Below are 21,446 nucleotides of genomic sequence, written 5' to 3' on the forward strand. Positions count from 1 at the left end.
TATGGATTTGGAAAAAGCAATTAAAAACTTGAGCCTGGTTTACATGAGCCAAATGGCACACACATAGGGAGTAGGGTTTCAGAGGTATTATGGGAACATGAAATGGTATCTTCATCCTGGACTAGAGTCTGCTGCTTTTACCAGGATGAACATGGTGTGGTGTTTATTCACTGATATGGGTTTTAGTCACGTGTGGACTATGTCTGTAATTTGTTTTGGTTGCTCCTTTTTTTCTGTGCACACAGCAAACCAGTTTCTGTTTGGGATAATGAAATTAATCAACCGAGAGCAGACAGAAATTCAGTCCACACTGTGTCCCTACTTGTAAAGAATGGGAGTTTGAGTTATTAACATTCATACTCACAGTTAACTACTGAGTATGATCAGCATTTACATTGAAACAAACAGATATATATCATACACATGATTGTACACACCCATTCATTCGTTTTTATACATAGACATATATAAATACAACCATAACTATTCAATAATTAGTAACCATACAAAATTCGAACAAACAAAAACACAACAGGGTTTAAAGACCCAGATCACTTAAGGACAAATATGTTTTCCTTCTCTGCAACTTCATGTTTAAATTAGCAACAATCAAAGCTGGTAAAAAACACCTTTAGGTTTTTTTCTTGTAAATAAATAACACTCAAATTAACCCTAAAACTGGCTTAAGATTGCAATTCGTCCACTTCAAACCAGTAATTAAAACACAAATATAGAAATGATTCATGTTAAATGACCAAAATTGTAATTACTCTCATGCTCTTGTCAACAGTTTTCCGTTGCTGCTGTGGGTCTTATCACTGAATCTTCTAACATTGACGAGGCCAAAATCTGATCCTTCCAAGATTTTTGGAAATACATGAAGCCCTTTGACCACGGCCACTTATCTTTTTCACATATAGAGAGATCTGTATCAAAATGATGAGCCCAGATCAAACAAAAACCGTTCTTGACCTCAACAACATAACTTTCTCAGTGTTTGGTTTTCAAAGGCAGCTCCTAAATGTAATATTTCCAGCAGTGACCATGCAATTTTTACTCATTCTTGCATTCGCTCACTAAAATATCAGGGAAACTGAGATGCAGGGAATGTACAGTTCAATTAATAAAGGGTTGTTACTTCCCACACGGCTTCATCACAACGTTTTATGTATTAAAACAAACAATTTCTCATCAGCCTGTACTGTATGATGTTGGATGTATGGGGAGATTTTGGAAAAATGTTAAAATGTAGTTTAAAGACTTAAAACTGTATCTGGAAGTTCAGCACAACTTTCTTGCTTGTTTGTTTGTAGAGAACTGAAAGTAGCTGTGAACTCTTATTTACAGTAAGCTGGATATAGTGAGCCTCGTTCCTCACCAGTGGCTCCGCTCAGCGTGGTGACTGAGGTTGCTGGAGTTTGTAGACAAATAGAGGGGCTGATGAACACACACACCAAACGGATGGAGAGATGTATTCAAAGTAATTTCACACTTCCCTGTCCCTGTTTTCTCATTCTTTCCATGTGGATTCTTTTACCCGAAATAGCCTGCTGGATGCGCCTGCCTGTGGTGGGAGAAGCCACGTGGAAAAAACACGGGAACACTTTCTACGTGATCGGCGAATGACTCGCTCCGCAGCGGGTTCCAGCTAGACATGTTTATTTAGATGAAGTGGTTATCGGCTTACGTTAAACCAGACTCTGTCCACACCATCAATAATTCATCGCGTCTGCATGTGTGACTCACGGCTGTTGTGTGTTTTTTGTTTTGTAGAGCAGCGGTACAGCAGTGTTACTGAGAGGCCCGGCTAGCATCGCTACCCCCGTCATCGCTCAGCATGGTTTGGCTTTCCTCAGCTCAGTTAACATGTCTTAAAAGCACAGCATCACAACGCAGCACAACAAATTTCCCCGAGAGGGAGAACATATACAAATATGTCCATGCATCAAATATTAAAATCTATGTAAATTATTCATTAGCTCTGCTGTTGCCTCATGCCTAAGTGAGGTTTGTGAGCCTGAGGTTCATTTCCATAAGAGCCATGTAGCCCAGTGTAATTGTGCTATTAATAATCCAAATAGCTAATTACATACTTTTACTACACACGCGGATGAAAGTGAGAGTAATTAAACACATTAATCTGGTTTGATCATCTATGTAATGACCCATGTAATAAATAAAATGAGACAATTAGGCATCGGCTTGGCTGATTTCATGGTGCTGCTCAGAGCGCGGTGAAAGTTCATCTCCACTGCTGTAAATCTGTTTGGGTGAAGGCTTGGTGGAAGAACCGCGAACCAACACAAACAAACTCGTAATAAACCCCATTCAGACAGTCATTTCGTGGCTCCACTGTGAGTGGTTCTGCTGTGTTGACTCCACTTTACTGGAGTGAACGAGCCTAGAGAATCCCTCCAGTCACAGAGTCATTTTATTAGATTGTGGGAGCAGAGGCGGAAAACGAGAGAGACAGAAAGAGTGAGAGAGACAATGCCACCTCTGCCCATCTGTAGATTTGGCATACAATAAGAGAAAACTACTGAGAAGACGTTATTGCATGGCCACGTGAATCATGTCAGGAGCATCTAGAGTCAGCACACACACACACACACTCCAAAGTGTGTTGGGTTGACGAGATGTGAAGTTCTGATTTAATCGATTTTTGGGGGTAGTTTGTTATTGTAATACTCATTTAAAGTCCAAATTTGCCATATAATGTAAACTCTCTCCTCGTAAGGGGGGGTGTCCCCGTTGCCATGACTACGTTATATTCAGGGTTTATTATTAAGCAGATCCTGAAGAGGGATTTGATCCGAACTGTTTACCAAAGAGAAACCAACGGGTCTTCACCACCATAGTTCATAAACCCTGCCTCCTCCATGTTAGTAAATATAACATGGACCAACCTGATGATGGTTGATAAATGATGGTTTCTGTCATTTTCAGTAGTTTCAGTTCTCATCACACTGATGTCTGTTAATGAAACGTCTTGATTGACAGCTAAGACTGACGTGCAATTGGTCACGTATCAGTGGAACCTCAATATCGCGGCTCCCACCCCTGATTGCGACTGTGCAGTCTGTGTCTGCAAGATGGCAGCATTTGTTGATGTAAGATGTTTCGGCTTCACTTCTGGATAGTGGGAGGACGAGGAGACATGTCATCCATCTTTATTTACAGTCTGGATCCAGCACCTTCTTTGTTACTATCAAAGTTGGTGAAGAAATTAATGTTGTCAGTTCTGCCTGCTCCCCCTGCAGATTTTGAGTGATTGTTTTGAATCAGAGCCGGAGTGGCCATCCAGATCGCACGGAGAGGGGGTCGCCTCATGGGGGGCACTAGGCAGTGGACCATTAAAAAAAAATCTATAAATCAATGTCTTTAATGGTTCAGTGCTTGTCATATTGGGTGCTTATGACAGCAGGCACATGGGAGAGGTTTAGCTTCCCTGCTTTCAGACAGTAAAAAAAACAATAATACATTTTTTTTTTTTTTAAAGTGGGGTGCGCTAGACAAATACTTTTACCCACTTCCCCAAAAAACTAAACTGATGGCCCTGAGTCCAGAGACTGTTTTCCAATTTTCTAAATAATTTGATATTAATATTTAAAATCCAGTCAAGGAGACAACATTGCCAAATAATTTACTGAGGAGAGTTGAGCATTACAGTTATCATTTACAATGAAATGCTTATGACAGCTCGATGATGCTGGTTAAAGAAGAGAAAATCATTTGGGCAGCTTTCCAGCGAGGCAACATTAAATACAAAATCATCTCCTCCTCTGCACCTTTCTCCATCTCCCCCTTTCTTCCCTCTTCCTCAGGCGACTCATCCCCCTCTTGTGCCGCTCATCCTCGCTGTAGTGATCATTACCGCCTACCTTCAGAGAGCCGGGCCTTAATTGGCAGAGACAAAGATGGAGGTAAGGGAGAATGGCAGAGCAACCCAACCTTCACGTTAATTGGATATGGTTGTGAATAATACATACTGAGTAAAGCTTGGATTTTCATTAATACCTGGGGTGCAGGCATTTGATTTCAGGTAGAACAGCAGTGAGTATTTATATAAATACAGCCTGCAATTGCTATAGGTGAAAACACCTTTATTGAATTCTTCTGGCTGTCTGTGGGAGAGCGTTAGTCTTACTTTGTATCCTCCCATTTTCTCTGATGCCAAGGATGTGTTATTTGTGGTGGCCATTAAAAGAAAACTGCCTTTTCCACCCAAGGGCGTGATAAACATTCTTTTAGGTTTCTGTCTGTGTATTTCCTTCCTGAGCTGTAACATGGTATAAATGGACCTTGCTCCAGTGGTTATTGGTCCAGGATCCTTCAGCCACGAGTCGTTCCTCTAATCTTTACTCCATCTTCATCCCTGAACTAATGAACTAGAGGAAGTGATTTTGGGGTTTGGAGCCAGGGTGGTTTCAATAAGACATGAGCTAACCTTCTTTAACCTGGCCGGTGGTACACTGCACGAATCCCCCTCTTCTGTTTTTGCTAGAGGTTACCCGTCTGCCAGGGTGTAAAGGTTCTTCAACACACACACATGCAATGTGCACGTACACGTAGTAAAAGTCATAAGCCCTGCCTCCTCCTTTAGCAGAAGGAACATGGTACAAACTGAACAATCTCACACATCAAATATTTTTCTCTCAAAGATTATTTCTAGCAATTTTGGTTTTAATTGGTTACTCATTGCAACAGGTGATATTAGAGTGATAAATCATGATTGACAGCTGAGACTGATTGGCCGCCTGGGTGAATCAGCGGGACCTCACTAGCAGTGAGGTCCATCCCCTAATTGCTTATGAGCAGACTCTGGCTCCAAATGTGCAAGATGGCAGTGTTCGTATCCGGGATACTTCGTCCATATGTATATACAGTGTATGGCTACAACTGATAATCTACGTAATGCTATGGCGAAACAAGGTGCACCAGAGAAATGCACGAGCGAAATAATACAGAGAGTGCCACCTCACCAGTTGGCTCTTTGTATTAAAGGGAAATGTACTGCCTGTCTAAATTGGTTTTTCGAGGCTGTCAATAAAACGCTGCAGCTCCAGGGCGGAAGTACTCCGCCATGGGGTTTCAGCTTAGTTCATTCATGATATGATACGTGTCATATAAAACGCATAAGTACATGTTAACAAGATCAAAACCTTGATTTTCACTCGAGTAGGTTTTTTAAACGCCTTCTATATCTGGTGGAGTTGCATTGTTTTTCTCATCGGTTTAATTTATTCATTACTCAACAGCTAAACCCAGCACATCAGTGACACCTAAAAATAACCTGTGTGATGCAGGTTTGCTTTTCTCTTAACACATACTGCATGTGAGCTAACCTTTAATTAAAGCCCCACTACTGTATTGTGCACTCCTGTACGTGCTTTTTGTTTGCAATTACTTTTTAATTTAATTTAGAAAGATACTTCAAATTGCACTGTGGAGGAATGCATCATAGTTTACTCAAAGGAAAAACAAGAGACCTTCGAAAAAGCATAACATCAAAAGATCCTATATTTACCAACAACATTAAATGCACAACCACTCAATTTGGAATAAAACTGATTCAAGTCAGCCTCGTTTTTCTTTTTCTTCGTTTTGCATTTTCTTTGTTTTAAAGGTTAAAGGTAAAATACGTGAAAATTACTGTAGGGCTCTTACCATGAGCAGTGGACAGAGGGGCATCTGCAGACGTGCTGGAAACTTGTTCTCCTGCCTGGGTTCCGGTCTGGGTATGCCCTGCCTTTTTGACTGCAGGCACTAATCGAAACAATGGCATCACCTCTCTCTCCTGCTCCGACAGACCTTCTGCTGCACTCGACTGTCGACTGACAGGAGCCCTGAAGGAAAAGAACCTGCTCCTCTGCTCTGTGATGGCGTTGTCCACCTTGCTCTTGTTTCTGACGGCGTTTGGCACACTGAGGTTTCGGCTGGTTGCTTCACCCTGCGTCTGGTTCTCTCCTACGTTTTCCTCAGGCACTGAAAGTCCCTTCTCCATCTTCTCACCCTCCCCACCTCCAGCCCAGTGCCTTAAGGGTCTCATAAGAGTGTTGACAAACTTGGCCAGCACACTGTTAGTGGTTTGAGGCTGTGGATTTGAAGAGGCTGTTGAGGATAATCTTGGGTTGTCAGATCCCAAAAATCCGCCGTCATCTTCCTCGTGGGCAGAGCCTCCATGACTCTCTGTGCTCTCAAGGTCAGAAAGGCCCAAGGTGTTGCTGCTGATCTGAGGATCATTCTCCTGGCTGCTTCTTGTAACATCCTGTCCGTCTTTCCAACCCACCTCAGGCCTTAAGTGGATGACGACATGCTCCTCAGAGATCTCAGAGGAGTTGTCGATCCCGGCGATAGAACGCACTCCCACTCTGTCCAAGTCGACCAGGCCAGTCCAGGTGGAAGTCTTGGGGAAAGGGGAAGTGTGCTGGGCTTCAGTGACTGAGGAGGCGGCCTGTGCTGCTGCGTTGACGGTCTGTTGTAAAGCCTGAACCTCTGCGGTCTGGATCCCTGCAGGATGGCGGGCTGCAACACACAAGAGCAACGTTTGTGCTGGTTGTCACTTGCTCTGCTTTATGTGCTGCTGCACAATGTAGCACTTGACCTCGCTCCTTTTCTCTGCTCATATGAGAGTAAAGCTGTTATTGCCATCCGACACAACATTAATATCAGAGCTGCTCCACAGTTTTTGAATTGACAGTTTTATCACATGTGGCTCTGATTCTTTTACTAAATCCAAACATGAGAAAACATGGATTTATGTTGACCATGTCATATTAGCAGATTGCATTGACAATCTTTACACAGACAAATTTCTCGTACTAAATAAATAATGTTACAAAATGTTATCTACTTTGAGCCATCATCATCATTTATTTTAGATAATAATGTAAATTTGCGATGAGTGTCATCTATCAGTGCTTTGTTTTGACAGCTACACTGGTGCTCCGCTCTCATGCCGTCCTTGTTTTCTTAAAATTATTGGGTTATGCAATTGTCTTGCTTCAATGAACATTTTATAAGCTGTCATTGTGAGGGATGAAAATGTCACTCTTTCCTTTTTTCTCCCATCTATCTGAAAATCTAATTTTCTAATATATGTGATCTGCTACAATCAAAAAAGCCGGAAAAACAAAAATACAATATATGGTGTGGTGTGAAGATAAAATATGAAAGGGTCAGAAACAAGCTTTGTCTCACGGAAATCCTCTGCAGACTAGTCACTTCAAACCCCAATTAAACCTATCGTCTTATTTCTCTCCCGTCATCCCCTTCTCTCTCTCTTCCCTACGCACAACATCCAAAGTCCTCAAATCCACAAGAGGGTAATGCAAATGTCACACAGCCTCTTCTCAACTACTTCATGTGTGACATAAACATCTTCTACTACTTAAAAACCCGGAAGGGAAACAAGTTACCAGACCCCCTCCGAGCCCGTATCGTTGCAATGGCAACTACCAAAACAGGTTCATCACCTCGGTAGCAGTAGGCGTCGAACAGCGCTGTGGTGTCGGGGAAACCGGTGCGGTTGGGGTTATTGTAGACGGTCCGCACCCCGGGCTCGTCCCCGCCGCAGTTCTTCCGTGGGACGTTGATGGGGTAGCGGACACTGCCGTCCGCCAGCCAGCCGGGGTCACACTGGTCCACACCAGCCTGCCAGCCGAGGTAGAGCTGCCCGACAGTGGCCAGCTGGGCCCCCAGAGAGTGGCAGTGGGTGGAGGCTGTGGCCAGGCTCAGCCTCTCAGGTACCGTGGAGTGGAAGACCTCGCCTGGGAGGAGAAGGTAGAGGGAGAAGTGAGGGGAGGAGAGTGAGGAGGTCAGCTAAGGGTTGATTACCAGGGGGGACTTTATATATCAGACTGAGATCACCTTTAGCTATTGTTGTGCTCTTTGCTGTACAAAGTGTGGTCTGTACTTTAAGTTACATTTCTTTTTTATTGTGAGCGCGGATGAGTCTGACAACATTTTTTTTTACTTTAAATGCAATGTACCGTTCCAGCCATCTTCTTCATCATTTGTCAAAGCAATACAAGGTAGAGACTTGAAGCAGAGGGATGAAAGAAAAGTTGTACTTGCTATGCATTAGAATACATTTTATTTTTACCTAAAATAATAATAAAAATCATGAGTAAATCAAAGTAGAGACTATACATGAAGGCAATTATTTCAGTTCAGAGCAGTTGCAATCAGGGAGAAATTGCAGAGAAGTGAGTGAGGCAGAAGAAGAAAGGTAGCGGTGATGTGCCTGACATAGAGATGCAAAATAGAGAGTGAGCTCGGGAGGAACACAGTGTCTGCGCAGCACATATAAAATGATACGGTCAGATGATCCACTAGTGACTCAGTGAGTGATGAAATAAATATGAGTTGGCTGGAGTGGACAGTGTGAATGAGGAGGGCTGAATTGATGTGAGGATCCCAGAGCTTTATGCTGGAGAGTAAAAGGAGCTATTACTGATTTATGGAGCTGAGATGGAGTGGTGAAAGGTCAGGGGTGAAGACGGGAATACAATGAAAGGAGAAAGAAGCAGAATGGGATTGTGTGAAGAGTGAGTCTATAGCTAGAAGATGCCTGAAATATTTATCGGAACGGCTGCAGAAAGACTTTCCAGATGTAAATTCTGTTTGATTGCAGATAATTATCTCCTGCGTGGTTCAATCAGGTTGTTAATTTGACTCAATGATAATATAGAACGATGTTTACAAAGTCTGGAGATGGTAATTTAAAATAATCTATAAATATTTTTACAACTGTTTCCCTTAATAACAAGTGGCCTGGACAAATTCCCCCCATTGAGCTGTTCAAACCCTGCTGCGCTTCTGATTGGGTTTTGAATATGCAGAAGGGGAACAAACTTCATACAGGGATGATTATAAGTAGAATACGTGTAGTGTTGATAGCCAGGCTCTGGTCTCGTACCCCCCCCCCCCCCCCCCCCCCCCACGAAGAAACGCCGAGCTCAGCACAGCAGGGACTCACTGCGATGATGAGCGTTTTCTCCCCGTGGGGATTTAAACTACGAGGCCGCAGGTGCATGCTGGGATGGAGGAGTGGTTTATGGAAGGGACACAAAGGGACGTGTACAGGAGAGAAGTCGTAAACACACGACGACAATGACAAGAGTGTGGTGTTTGAGTGAGAAGAGAGCGTCACCAGAACAGAGGTACTTTTTCATGACTGCTTTGTCAAAGTCTATATCAACAGCATTGTGTCCAAAGCCAGCCGCCAGCTGTTGGTGACATTTATCTTGAACCTCTCTGAACTGTTCAACTAATGATTCATCTACCACACACACTCTCATCAACCTTTCTCATAATTCCACTCTGTGGAACACACAACTTGAGAACTGTTAGAATTTGGTGCTACTTGGAGACGTTATACGTTCAATATCAACAACAATTACAAGTTCACAACAACAGCAACAACAACTGAATCTCCAGTTTGGGGTCCAGCTTAACACTTTGGGCGATGGGCGGCTGTGGCTGAGGGGTAGAGTGGTCGTCCTCCAACCTGAAGGTCGGCGGTTTGATCCCCAGTCTGACCCATCTGCATGCCGAATGGTCCTTGGGCAAGATGCTGAACCCCAAATGGCCCCCCATAGAATAACAGTGCTGCGAATAGATGCACTGTATGAATGTGTGTGTGAATGGGTGAATGTAGAACTGTACTGTAAAGTGCTTTGAGTGGTCATCAAGACTAGAAACCGCTATATAAATACAAAACCATTTACTTTACGGAACTTTGAATAAACAGGTGAACACAGGCATGTTTACAACCAGTACTGTGATCAAATGACTAACATTGCAAGATATTAAGTCTATAACGATTCATTTCCAGCAGAGCTACTAATAAGTGAATCAAATATTAGTTCCTGCTCCATCTTGAACTGAACGGTGAACTAGACTATATGCAAAAATAGATACCATGGTGATTTTCATTTCCCTTACATAGCAGGAGGTTTGACGCTCATCTTCCACCAGGGTTCAAAGTAATTTGGATTTGGTGAAGTGGGTTTTCATATTGGCCGTTCACTGCAGCACTTTTTCAATTAACCTCTTAATTACTGGTGCTATGTCTGTCAAGGGACGGCGGGAGATTATTATTGAAACAGTGGGGTGTTATTATATAGCAGTCTTCTCATTTCTGCAACTAGCAGTTTTCCCATGCTGCTGTTAGTCAGGTAATTGAGGCTGGTTGAAAACTCCATCTTCGGTTGACTTGTAGATAGTTTCAGTTTAGTTAAGGAGCATGAAAGAAGGCCTTAAATATATGTTTGATGGCCATACTGTACATTGCATCTTGCTAAAATGCAGACGCTAAATGTGCCAGGTAAGCGGTCATAATATATGTCATGCTTTGCCATTTACAATGGAAAAAAAACTGTGTGAGGTAACTAGAAAGCTATTCAGCGGAACTTGCTGAGGTTTAAAGCTTGCATTAGAGCCGGGGAAAACAAAAAAACACTGTTTAAACCACTTCTCACATGTTTGCTTTTGTATTCTTGGCTAGAAAAGGCACAGCATGTCAAACTGTTGGTCTCAGGTAGATGATACAGCCCAATGTGCACTGCTTCAGCACAAAATCTAAAGCTTCACAGGACAGTCCTGCTGTGTCTACATTTGTTGTGGCTAGTCAAGGTCAGAATCACCAGGTGAACACACTCTGGTTCATAGGAAAATCTGACTGCAAGTTGACGCATCTTGAATGTGGATTTGGATTTTCCTATGAACCACAGTGTGTTCACCTGATGAAAAACTCAAGGACACTTGGGTTCCCTTGGAAAAGGTTCACTTTTCACTTTAGGTAAGTTGGGTGAGTTTGTTTTTGGGCAACAAGAGTCCAAATAAGCGTATTAGTCGCTTGCTTTAACATGACACCAGTGGTTATAGAGTACAGCATTTGAGTAAAGCTGTACTTGTAGGTTCTCTGATGGTGCTTGTTACTCACTATGGGAAGTGAAAACATCTGTTCCTATAGCTTGTCTGAGGAGGTGGAACAAGCCATGTTCAACTTGGTCCGCAGACTGTTAACAAGGCACAGGGCCCCAACCTTATTATTGAAAATACCACGTGTCCCAATCACACCAAATTCAACACTGCTCTTCCCAGGTCTCTCAACATCGCATAAGTCATGTGTCAAGCCAATAAGATGAGCGGCTCTCAAGATGTTCCATCCACATGCAGACATTGTATCCACCTGCTCTTGGTCTTTGCCCTGGAAATCGAAAGGTTTGAGGAGGCACCACGTCAGCTGGACTCAGAGTTGACCCCCTGACCCTTCCTCTCACTCTGCCCTCTTCCTTTCAGCGCTAACACAGTATTAAGTCCCTGTCACAGCGTTCCTGCGCTGCACCGATTGCTTAGTGTGCCCATGCATGACTAAACCCAAATTTATGGTTCCAGCCCCTGACTCGTACCTTGAAGCTGCTCAGCAAAGCAGTAAACATCAAACAGCTCATCGGTGGCCCTATTGCCGTAGTTACGGACTCCAGGTGAGTCCTCGCGGTCGCCATAGCAACCTGGCCGAGGCGACTGGATGGGATACCTGCGGAGAAAAGCGAGAGAGAAAAGGAGGGAGAGGGAGATTAATATAGCCTGGCCTTGAAAGAGGCAGCCACAGACAAACTTGGCTCCCAGGGGATGGGTCTGTGTTCACACGCATACAGAATAAGATGAAAACAGAACTACACTTTTATCATCGCCTCCTCTGAATACTATGAATTTAAGCATTTCTTCCTCCCAGAGATTATCCAAATACATTTCCCTGAAAGAAGAAAATGAACACATAAATCTCCCCTGTGAGCACGACACAAAGGCCACAGTCAGGTACACATGTCACAACAACATTTCATTTAATACAGTTTCTTATTTTAATTATTCTGCCCTCATCCTCAGTTTCAACAGAATAAATACCCTACTGCTCCATGAGCATTTTGGAATGTGTTAGATGCTCTAGCGCTAACAGTAATGCTTTAGAGAGAATCATGAATTTGGTCAGTGGCTTGGCGGCGTGGGGCTGGCAAAACAGCGGTTTGACTATATTCAGACTCCGACTGTGCAATTATTGCTCTAGAACATCGATTCCAGCAGCACCTGGGCACAGGCAAAGAAGCTGATTAAAAGATTATGCTGGGTATACAGGGATTTATGGAGTGCTTGGAAAACACTCACATACACACACTCACAAATGCACCAACACAGAGTCAAATATACATGCAGAAGACACACATTCCTCCACAGAGTCATCAACCCACAGAGCACAGCAAGAGAGCCTAGTCAGGGTTCAGCCTCTTTATTCCTGATGGAGCAGCGGCCGATGTCTGTATCGTTACCCTCCGTATTAATTGGACACTTTCGATCGGAGCCTCCTGGTTCTGGACCAATTAGAAATCCCCCCGAGTGAAAACAACAGGAGCGCACAACAGAACGAGAGAAAGAAAACGAGGGAGGGCAGCTGTATCCCTCGAGAAGGTTGTGAGACACCGTCGGGAAGACAGCAGTCAGTCTGCTTCTGGAGCGACAGCGATTTGAAATTAAAATGTGGACCCAGAAGCACAGACAGCGGAGAGAGGGCAGATGTAGTTTACCGTGTTTCCGTTGTGCAAACAAGCAATTATGTGGCACAGTTTCTGTTTCTAAAATCTCCAAAAACATCAAACCGACTTTCACGCTGCCAAACGTCCACATACAGTAGGTTTCTGTCTTTAGAATTTTTTTTAGAAGCAGGGCGCATTTACTTTTTATTTCTATTACAATTTTCGATCGATTGAAAATGATACAGTAAATGTGACACAGAAACAAACATGAGCTGTCGGCAACAGTTTCTTTCCAGGACTGTCAATTACCGTATTGTCAAGAAAATCCAGAAATGGTTGTCATGTAAGGGGAATGTCAATAGAATGCTTTTCGTGCAGACAATAGTCTAGCCATGACTTTCCTTGACTATTGTTCTTTTCTCATGATTCCTGTTAGATAGAAGAAAGTATCTCCCACTGGACTGTGCAGTGCGATATACGTCGCTCATGCTATGAAAAAATCTGCCGTGCCAGTTTTGCGAGAGTGTGTGTGTATTTGAAACAAGGCCCCATGTGTGTGCGTGTGGTCTGTGATATGAGGTTTTGTGTGCTTGCTTGTGTGTGGGATGAATGGAAGAGGCATTGCTATTCTACTTGGTATTTGTAATCTGTTGTGCGAGTAAAAACCGTGTCCTTGTCTCAGCAGGGTCCATACATCTAACACCAAATCCCACCACTGCTACCAAACAAGCCTCCTGTTTTCTCAGCGCGTAGAGCTCAAACAGCGAAGCTAAAACTTGGTAAATAAACTTTAATAAAATAAAATTAAGTGCTAATTCAAACCCGACAAATGAGTCAGCGAGGTTGCTCTCCTTCTCTCCCAGAGGGTGGGTACAGAATGCACGCACACACACACACACACACACACACACACACACACACACACACACACACACACACACACACACACACACACACACACACACACACACACACACACACACACACACACACACACACACACACACATTAAACATGAAAAATGTATTTTTCTATAGTAGATGCTGGATGATGCATGACTTTCCCCCCCAAGTAAGTACAGTGTATATTACAGGATGTACTCTTATCATTTAAAGAAGTGCTCAAGCGGAAGCTGCATTTATTTGTTTCCATGCCAGCTTTGATCGGGAGGCTTATTAGTCTTCATCATTGTCTTTTCTCCTGCATACACACTATTCTTTAAGTATCAGTCTTTACTATGATTGTGAGGATTACTGACAGTATGACTCTGTTACATTATCCTAATAACCACAGCGATAGTAAACACTACCAGCCATCCCTCCATTATTATAGTGGTGAGTAGATAATGAGTGAATTTTCATTTTTAAGTGAACAATCCCTTTAACCTTTGGCTTTTTGAACCACATGCAGCTTGTGTATACCCAGATGTACAAGCCTCACCGGACGGTCTGGTCTGACAGCCAGCCAGCATCACAGTTGTCGTAGCCGTCCGCGAAGGTAGCCTGCAGCTGGCCTGGTGTTGCGATGACCGCCGAGTTCTCCACGCACACCCTCTTGGCGTCGGTGAAGGTCAGAGCGTAGCGGTCGTGAGGGGCCCGGTAGTGAAATACCACACCTTGAGGAAACAGATAATAATACGTGATAACAAACAGGATGGGGGCTCCAAAAAACACTTGCATAAATGTATGACCTGCGACCTTTGGGTTACAGAAATATTCATGAACTGCAACCTTGAGCCATTATAACACGAATATGTACACGCTCACAGACACGTACACAAAAGCCCTCTAGACGTCCTCATCATATTGTTTCATCTGTGCAAGAGGAGACAAAAACACTCAGCCTCAGCAACCCGTGCGCTGCCGGTCTCATTTGCATCCGAGAGCTGGTCGGCTTATCGTTGGAGGAAAGAGATGTTACCCTTGGATACAGCATGTGACAGACAGTGGGGATGTTTATTTTATTGCTTTAAGAGTACACACACACACACACAGTGTCATCCCGCTGCACTCGGCCTGCCTCCGTGATGGAAAGACGATGAAGGCAGACACAAACATAGAGAGCTGCACTGCATTCAAAGAAACGTGTGTACTGAACCACAGTGACAGAGAGAGAGAAGGTGAGAAGTCGATAGCAGGGAAACAATTGTAGTTGGAAAAAAAAGTAGCCCAAAAAAACTGAGAATAAAAACCTGGGAAAAGAATGAGACACTGATTCCTGAGCTGTGAAAGGAGCATATATTCCACTTAAATGGGATTGGAATCGCTTCAGAAGTGTCCATCCTCACCTCGCCCTGCAGCAATCAGTGACACAGAGGCCAGCGGGCGACTGGCTACGTACACGACACCTTTATCTTTGTCCGGCTGTCTCTGAGAGTGACAGAGATTCGTGTGAGGTGGAGGCCTGTGCTGCAATTTGAGCATCGGCTCTTCGGGCTATGGCCACGAAAAGCAAGGCGGGCCTTGTGTGTTTGTGTGACACACTCACACAGCGGAATCCAACAGCCATCTATCCAGCCAGTCCGTCATCTCAATCTTATCCTTACATGTGGAGCAGAAAATGTTATCTTCCCTCTCTTTCTACCTAATTTCTGGGTTTCCATCCTTTTTCCTTTGTGGCTCTGGGATCTTGTTCAAACAGAGATTCTATAGCAAGCTGGCTAGTTCATAGACCAGTGAGACAAATTGGGTTCCTCTTAATATGGTCCCATTCCACAGGTGGGTCGTACACTCAGTTCTTCATGAAACTATTTTTACCCTCTGCATCCTCACACAGTCTCCAGGGAGAGGAAGGCACCACTGGTGACTGTAGGATGTCCTCATTGTGGCAGTCAATGTCCCCTACCTCCTGGAAATGATGCTTATTTCTTTGCTTTGCACTTAGACTGAAAAAGGGAAACCGTTTGTGAGCCTCCATCCAAAGTTTCTAAATCTGCCAACCAGCACCATATCTCCTTAGTGAACCACAACAAGCTGTGGTCTTGGTAGGTGAATAATGGAGACACAGCCTCACTTATTCCGCTGCTTACAATCCTGACACAAGACTCACACATGTGGGTTGTGTTGACGCTTGATAGTGGGCTTGACCAATGGTGCTGGCGCGATCGTAATACGACAACAAGTACAGTTTGATTCTTGGGACACTCAACATAATCAGCCTTCAGGCTAACGTACGATGCTCGCAATCATATGCAATGCTTAAGGGAAGTACACAAAATCCACAATCAGAGGCACACGTGACCCGATTCTCCAGCTGCTCAATCAAGTATATGACTTTCCATCCCTCCAGAAATGTAAAGCCAACATCAGGCAACACAGAGGCTGATCTGGAGGTCTGTGATCCAACTTGGAGTTTACAAACTTTATAGACCTATGCTCAAAGTCTGCAACATCCCAGAGGTTGCACAAATAATTCCAGTAGCTTTTCGCCATGCCCAGTGCTGATGTACTATCTATTGTCCTCACCACAGACAATGGCTGACACACACAATCAATGGCACTGTGTTGTGATTGGTAAGACGCAGCCAATTGCCCAGTCAATATGTGCGAAGGGGACGACGGACAAACAGAGAGATGGCAAGACGGAGAAATTAAAAGAGGAGAGGGCATCTTGCCGAGGCTTGGACACTCAAGTGGGTTTATGAGGAGAGCAGTTTGGATTAATATGATATTGATATAGCCGAGCAGTATCAATACCTGCTAATTAATACGTTGAGCACTGAGTAGAATTAGTGTGAAGACGGCTGCGGTCTGCCATGTAGCGTGACTGCCAATTAAGACTAAGCCCTGGAAATGGCTACCCGTCGCCGGCTTTGTAATTGGTTTCCCTCTGAAGGAGTGGTTTTCATAGTGTGTTAATCGATTGGCCAAAGGGGGGAGGACACGGGTTCTCCCAAGCGTGGTGACACGGGTCTTGGGTACTAAATGTAAAATGTTTTTATGGAGAGGGGTTACGGTGCTCTGCCCGCCTGAGTCAACCAGACAGCATTCTGCCTGAAATAAGGAAATTATACAGACATAGAGGCTCGTGCCAACGCATACACACATGCACATGCTTCCACATGAGTCGTGTGCAGGCAGTTGGATGGAGGCTATGTGCTTATTTGGATTGCAGACTCTGTAGTCATTGTAGCGTGCAGTGTCTAGGGCTACTGGGCTTTTCCAGCTGCTATTCGCATTAGCATGGATTTGTGGCGAGCAGCAGCATCCTGTACGGTGGCTAATGCATTGTCTGATTCCCTGTGGTCATTATGATAATAGCGTATTATTAAAAGTAGTGAATGACCTGGAAAGAATCTGATGAAAGCTCTGGAGCTAAAATACTCTGACACAGTAATTATTGTTACACTGCTGTGAAGTGCCTTCTGGTAGTGTGATGAGAAACGAGTGTCCTGGATACGGATAATTCACTAAATGGGTTGTCTATTTAGCTAAGCCACTGAGAGCAATACAGAGCTCTCGGAGTAACACTATTTGTCAATAGCGCAAACTGCGGGGTTCCAAGCTTATTGGTTTCATTGTGCTGTCAGTGCATGAACAGCACCTGAGTGGCACCGGGTCAATGATGTGTAATGTGTTCTAGTTGCCTCATCTTTTCCCCCATCATCCCACAGCCTGCACAGAGAGTCAACAGCCCCGGCTGTAATGGCTGTATTAAGCCTGACATGGAAACCGGGGTCATTATTATTCATAGTGGCGGACCCTGAGAGCAACGAGGGAGCTTTGACAACCGAAGAGTGGAGTGTTGAGGGTCTCACACAAAAGCATGTGCAGGTAAAAACATGCATAACGTCTATAATGAGATAAATGATGTTGAGTACTGGTTAATTATTATGACTATATTCATGATTACAAGAGTACTTTCTGCTTGCCCTCTTATCCTCCCTCTCTATATTACAGTAATGCTTTATGAGTATGAGTGTCCACTATCAACATCCCTAAACAAGCACCATCCTCTATGCTGTGGTGTGCTGGGGAGCAAGCATCAAACCTCAGGACGCAAAGTGACTAAACAAACTGAATACAGCGGCTGGATCTTTGTGGGGTCAAAGCTAAGCACTTAGGAGGAAGTGGCAGCAAAACAACAGACAATGAATAAAAAACATCTGACAAGCTAGACAGCAACTTCAGTCACAAACGCATGCAACCACAGTAGAGCAGTACAGGAGGTCATTCCCGTCTGACTTTTCAATCCATCTAGCACCGCAAGGCCTAGGATCACTGAACTGGATTAAAGTTATAATTTTCCGCACCGTAAAACATTCATACTTTGCACTGTGCCCCCTGAACATTACATTATCACACTGTTTGTCTAGTACTTTTACTTAAATATTCTATTATATCTATGACGGGCGGATCCAGGGGCGGGGCCAGGGGGGCACTGGGTCCATCTGAAATCAGATTTTCCCTTGAAGTGCCCGGTCATCTCGGTTTTTCTGTTGACTTATATTTTCGAGGAATTCAATGTGCTTGAACAAGGAACAGTTTACAAAATAGAATTGATATGTGCTCAAAGCTATGGAGCTAACAGTGAACATTGAAGTACTAATATGTGGAATCTATAGATCCACATTAAAAGAAAACATAGCTATGGCAAGGTGTTAACGTCAAACTAAAGAGGGGAACAATCTTAAGCTTGACTTTATTGAGCACCTTGGTCAATACTTGGATTTAAATGTGCCCATTTAACAAAAATACATTTAAAGATATTTTTAAAACATAACATTACAAATTTTGATTGAATTTGTAATGTTGCTTATTACAATGGTATATTTCTGGTACATAGTCAAAGTGAATTTGGTTTATATCCAAGTGCACCATTTTCCTCTGAGTGAAGTTTTAGCCAAAGCAGCTCATTATTTGATGCTGAATTTAAATACTTAGTAAAATCTTGAATTACTTCTGTACAGGGTTATTTGGTTTTGTGTTACCTCAATCAATTAATGAGACATTCGATTTATTAGCTATAAAATTGCTAAATTATACTACACAACAACTCCTGGGACCTCCTCAACCCCAATGTTAATACAGTACACTGTTGAGTGAAGGCATGCTGGAGCATGACATTTCCCAACCCAAGTGTGAGTTAAATTAAAAATGGCTGTCTTAGAGTGTGTGTTATTCACCTGTGACCTCCAGGGGAACTGTGTCCTGCTCATCATTGATGCCCACCACGACCTCACAGCGATACAAACCAGAGTCACTGGAACGCAGCCCCGTCAGAGCCAGACTGGCATTGTAGCGATTGATGCTGTAACCAGGCAACGTTACACGACCTTGGAAGGCCTTCTTCACCTGAGAGAGGACAGGCGGGGGCAGAAGGGAAAAAGGATTGATGAAAATGAATGAGTTAAACAACTAAATCACCACTGAGGCCAGACACTTCGCTCTCATCGTTAGTCGAACCTTGACCACATTGTCCTTGGCCACCAGGACGGACTGCTCCTTCTGCAGGCCGTCAGAGCCCCTTTGGCCCCAGACCTTGGTCCACTTGATCCTGGGCGGTTCATGGGATGAGCTGGGGCGGAGGGTGAAGAGGCAGGGGAGGAGAACGGTTTGGGATAGCTCCTCGCTTATGGTCTGATGGGTCACTTTGCGCATATTCACCAGAGTGTCGGCACTGGTCACGCCTGAGGAGAGCAGAGGAGAGAAGATGATCAATGACTCCTTGTAAATGGAGCTACACAACGTTATTTCTCATTAGGTTGAAGAGATGTTGGGTGATTGCTGCTTGAAGAAGATAACATGTGCTTTCCTTCCAGGTTCTTTTGTTCCATCAGCTCTTCCTGATTGTGAAGAAAAAGAACAGAGGCTCATTGTGCCTCTCTGATTATTGCGTATTGATCCAAAGGACCATTACTTCTCCTCCTAAAAAGTGGGAGGCAGGCAGGTCTGTTCAGACACCATACATCACCGTGATATACATTATTGGATCAATACCAACCACCTCTTTGCAGCCTTGTAACACCTGCACCAGAACCACAGAGATACAAAAATCCCTTTCATTAATGAATCTGCTGACAGGGAAAGGTTATCGTCATAGGAGGATGTGGTGCATTCAGAGCAGCTCGTTATCTGCCCAACTCATTTTACACCGGTAGTCATACCTTAATATCCCCCTCTAATCCTCTGTCACCTTGGCTGAAAGGACAGAGGTGCTTCATTTACACTGGAATGTGAATCCCACTCCAACACAATAGTAATAGAGGTCATCATCTCTGTGCTGCTAGCATCTGTATAGTGCATTTTAATCTGTATATGGTTATCCAGTGTGCACGGCGTGTGAGGTTCAACGCCTCATAACCCCCCCTTCAAAAGTTAATTTACATGGCGACAATCCCGAACCGAAAAATTGCGGAGGGGAGGAATTTCGCAATACATCATAGAAAATGCACTTCTGGTTCACTTGCATATGGTCACAAGACATAAGCGTTACACCTCATCTATTATCTCTGTTTCCTTTCTTACAGAATTGCTCCTGAGGAAACTGCTAACATAAGACACTAAGACTCATCGGCCCCAAAGTCCAGCGTCAGTTCATTCACAGCCAGCTTGCCTCTTTTTATCCATGCCAACGTTTAACAATAGGAGACCTAATGTTAAGCTGTAAAAATAAGTGAAGCATGAAAGAGAACAAAGTGAGTAAGATGAAGGATCAGAAAAAAACAACTCGGTGGGCGGGACAGACAGTAGGATGGAGAAAATGAGACAATTGATTCCTTTTCATTAGTGTCAGTATACAGTGCACACAGTGTGTGTGGTCCTGCTTGCACGCCTGTTTGATTGGATGTGTGGTAAAGCGCTACATGCTACAGCCGTGGCTCCTCCTGTCTGTAATTAAATGGCAGATTGGTGGAACAATGTCTTTCCAGCGGTCAAAGGCGCACTGCTGCGAGCGTCACTCTGCTCCAGCATCCCTGCCTCCATCTCCTGCTAGTCTCTTTTCCTGCCTCCTCTCCCGCAGCACGACAGCCTGCCATCTTTCAAATGAGCATTCCAATCAGCTTTTCCTCTCATCCAACAATTTTTCATCTCATTTTCGTTTCACGTTTAGCTTCTGTACAAAGATACAATGTATGTTTGTTTGACGTTTTATTTTCAGGATTTGATTTTTCTCTGAGCCGCTTCGTGATTCAACTTTGGACTGGAGTTTGACTGCCTTTACATTGTGCACAGACACACACACACACACACACACACACACACACACACACACACACACACACACACACACACACACACACACACACACACACACACACACACACACAGAGGATAGTGAATGTGCCTTTGAACACATACAAATAGCAAATGCCTGTCATGGCTCATTCCTCCAGACGTTATGCTCAAGCTAAAAGGTTGAGTGTCTCTTCCTTGATACCTTGGCATCAACCCTCTCATAAAATCCTCCCCTCAGACACATAAAGGCAGATAAATACCCACTCGTCAGCTTCTCCCACTGTCATCGTCTTAGACGATGTCTCTGAGCTACTGATCTGTGTCGCTCCACATGCTTGTATCAAACAGGGCCTGTGCTTTGAATTGGCTTCTTATTTAGAGTTAAGCCTGTTGAGTGAGATGACCCGTGAAAATACATCAGTCGTTCAAAGGCAGGGGGCTAAGAGGAGAAGAAAGGGGAGGTGAGGAATAAATGAGCAAAGCACTTTGGGTCACGAAGAGCTAAGATCAAGACAGTTTCTGAAGGATGACATTACTATAAGACATACTTTAAGGAAGATTTACCAGCTAGTTTGCAATCTTAGGCCTGGTAAAAGTCCACCTGCAAGCAAATACTACCCGACATATGATATGTGTATCATAGTAAAGCTTCTTTAAACTTTGTGAAATACACATTTGCTGAACTAGGTGAGACAATCCATTTCTGTAGATCCAGTGGGGCTCAGGTAGAGAT

General features: G+C 43.8%; 1 protein-coding gene across 1 annotated transcript in view; it reads right to left on the reverse strand.

Annotated features, from left to right (window-relative positions):
• Positions 1 to 21,446, reverse strand: part of ncanb (neurocan b) — a 129,352-nt gene that overhangs the window by 85,263 nt on the left and 22,643 nt on the right. Inside the window, exons 5-10 of the mRNA XM_053430699.1 lie at positions 18,941 to 19,201; positions 18,661 to 18,829; positions 13,977 to 14,151; positions 11,418 to 11,545; positions 7,476 to 7,769; positions 5,668 to 6,525 (exon numbers count right to left, since the gene is read on the reverse strand). Coding sequence (XP_053286674.1) covers positions 5,668 to 6,525; positions 7,476 to 7,769; positions 11,418 to 11,545; positions 13,977 to 14,151; positions 18,661 to 18,829; positions 18,941 to 19,201 — 1,885 coding nt within the window. The remainder of the gene's footprint in view (positions 1 to 5,667; positions 6,526 to 7,475; positions 7,770 to 11,417; positions 11,546 to 13,976; positions 14,152 to 18,660; positions 18,830 to 18,940; positions 19,202 to 21,446) is intronic.

The sequence above is a fragment of the Pleuronectes platessa genome, chromosome 9, assembly GCF_947347685.1.
Source record: "Pleuronectes platessa chromosome 9, fPlePla1.1, whole genome shotgun sequence".
NCBI lineage: Eukaryota > Metazoa > Chordata > Actinopteri > Pleuronectiformes > Pleuronectidae > Pleuronectes > Pleuronectes platessa.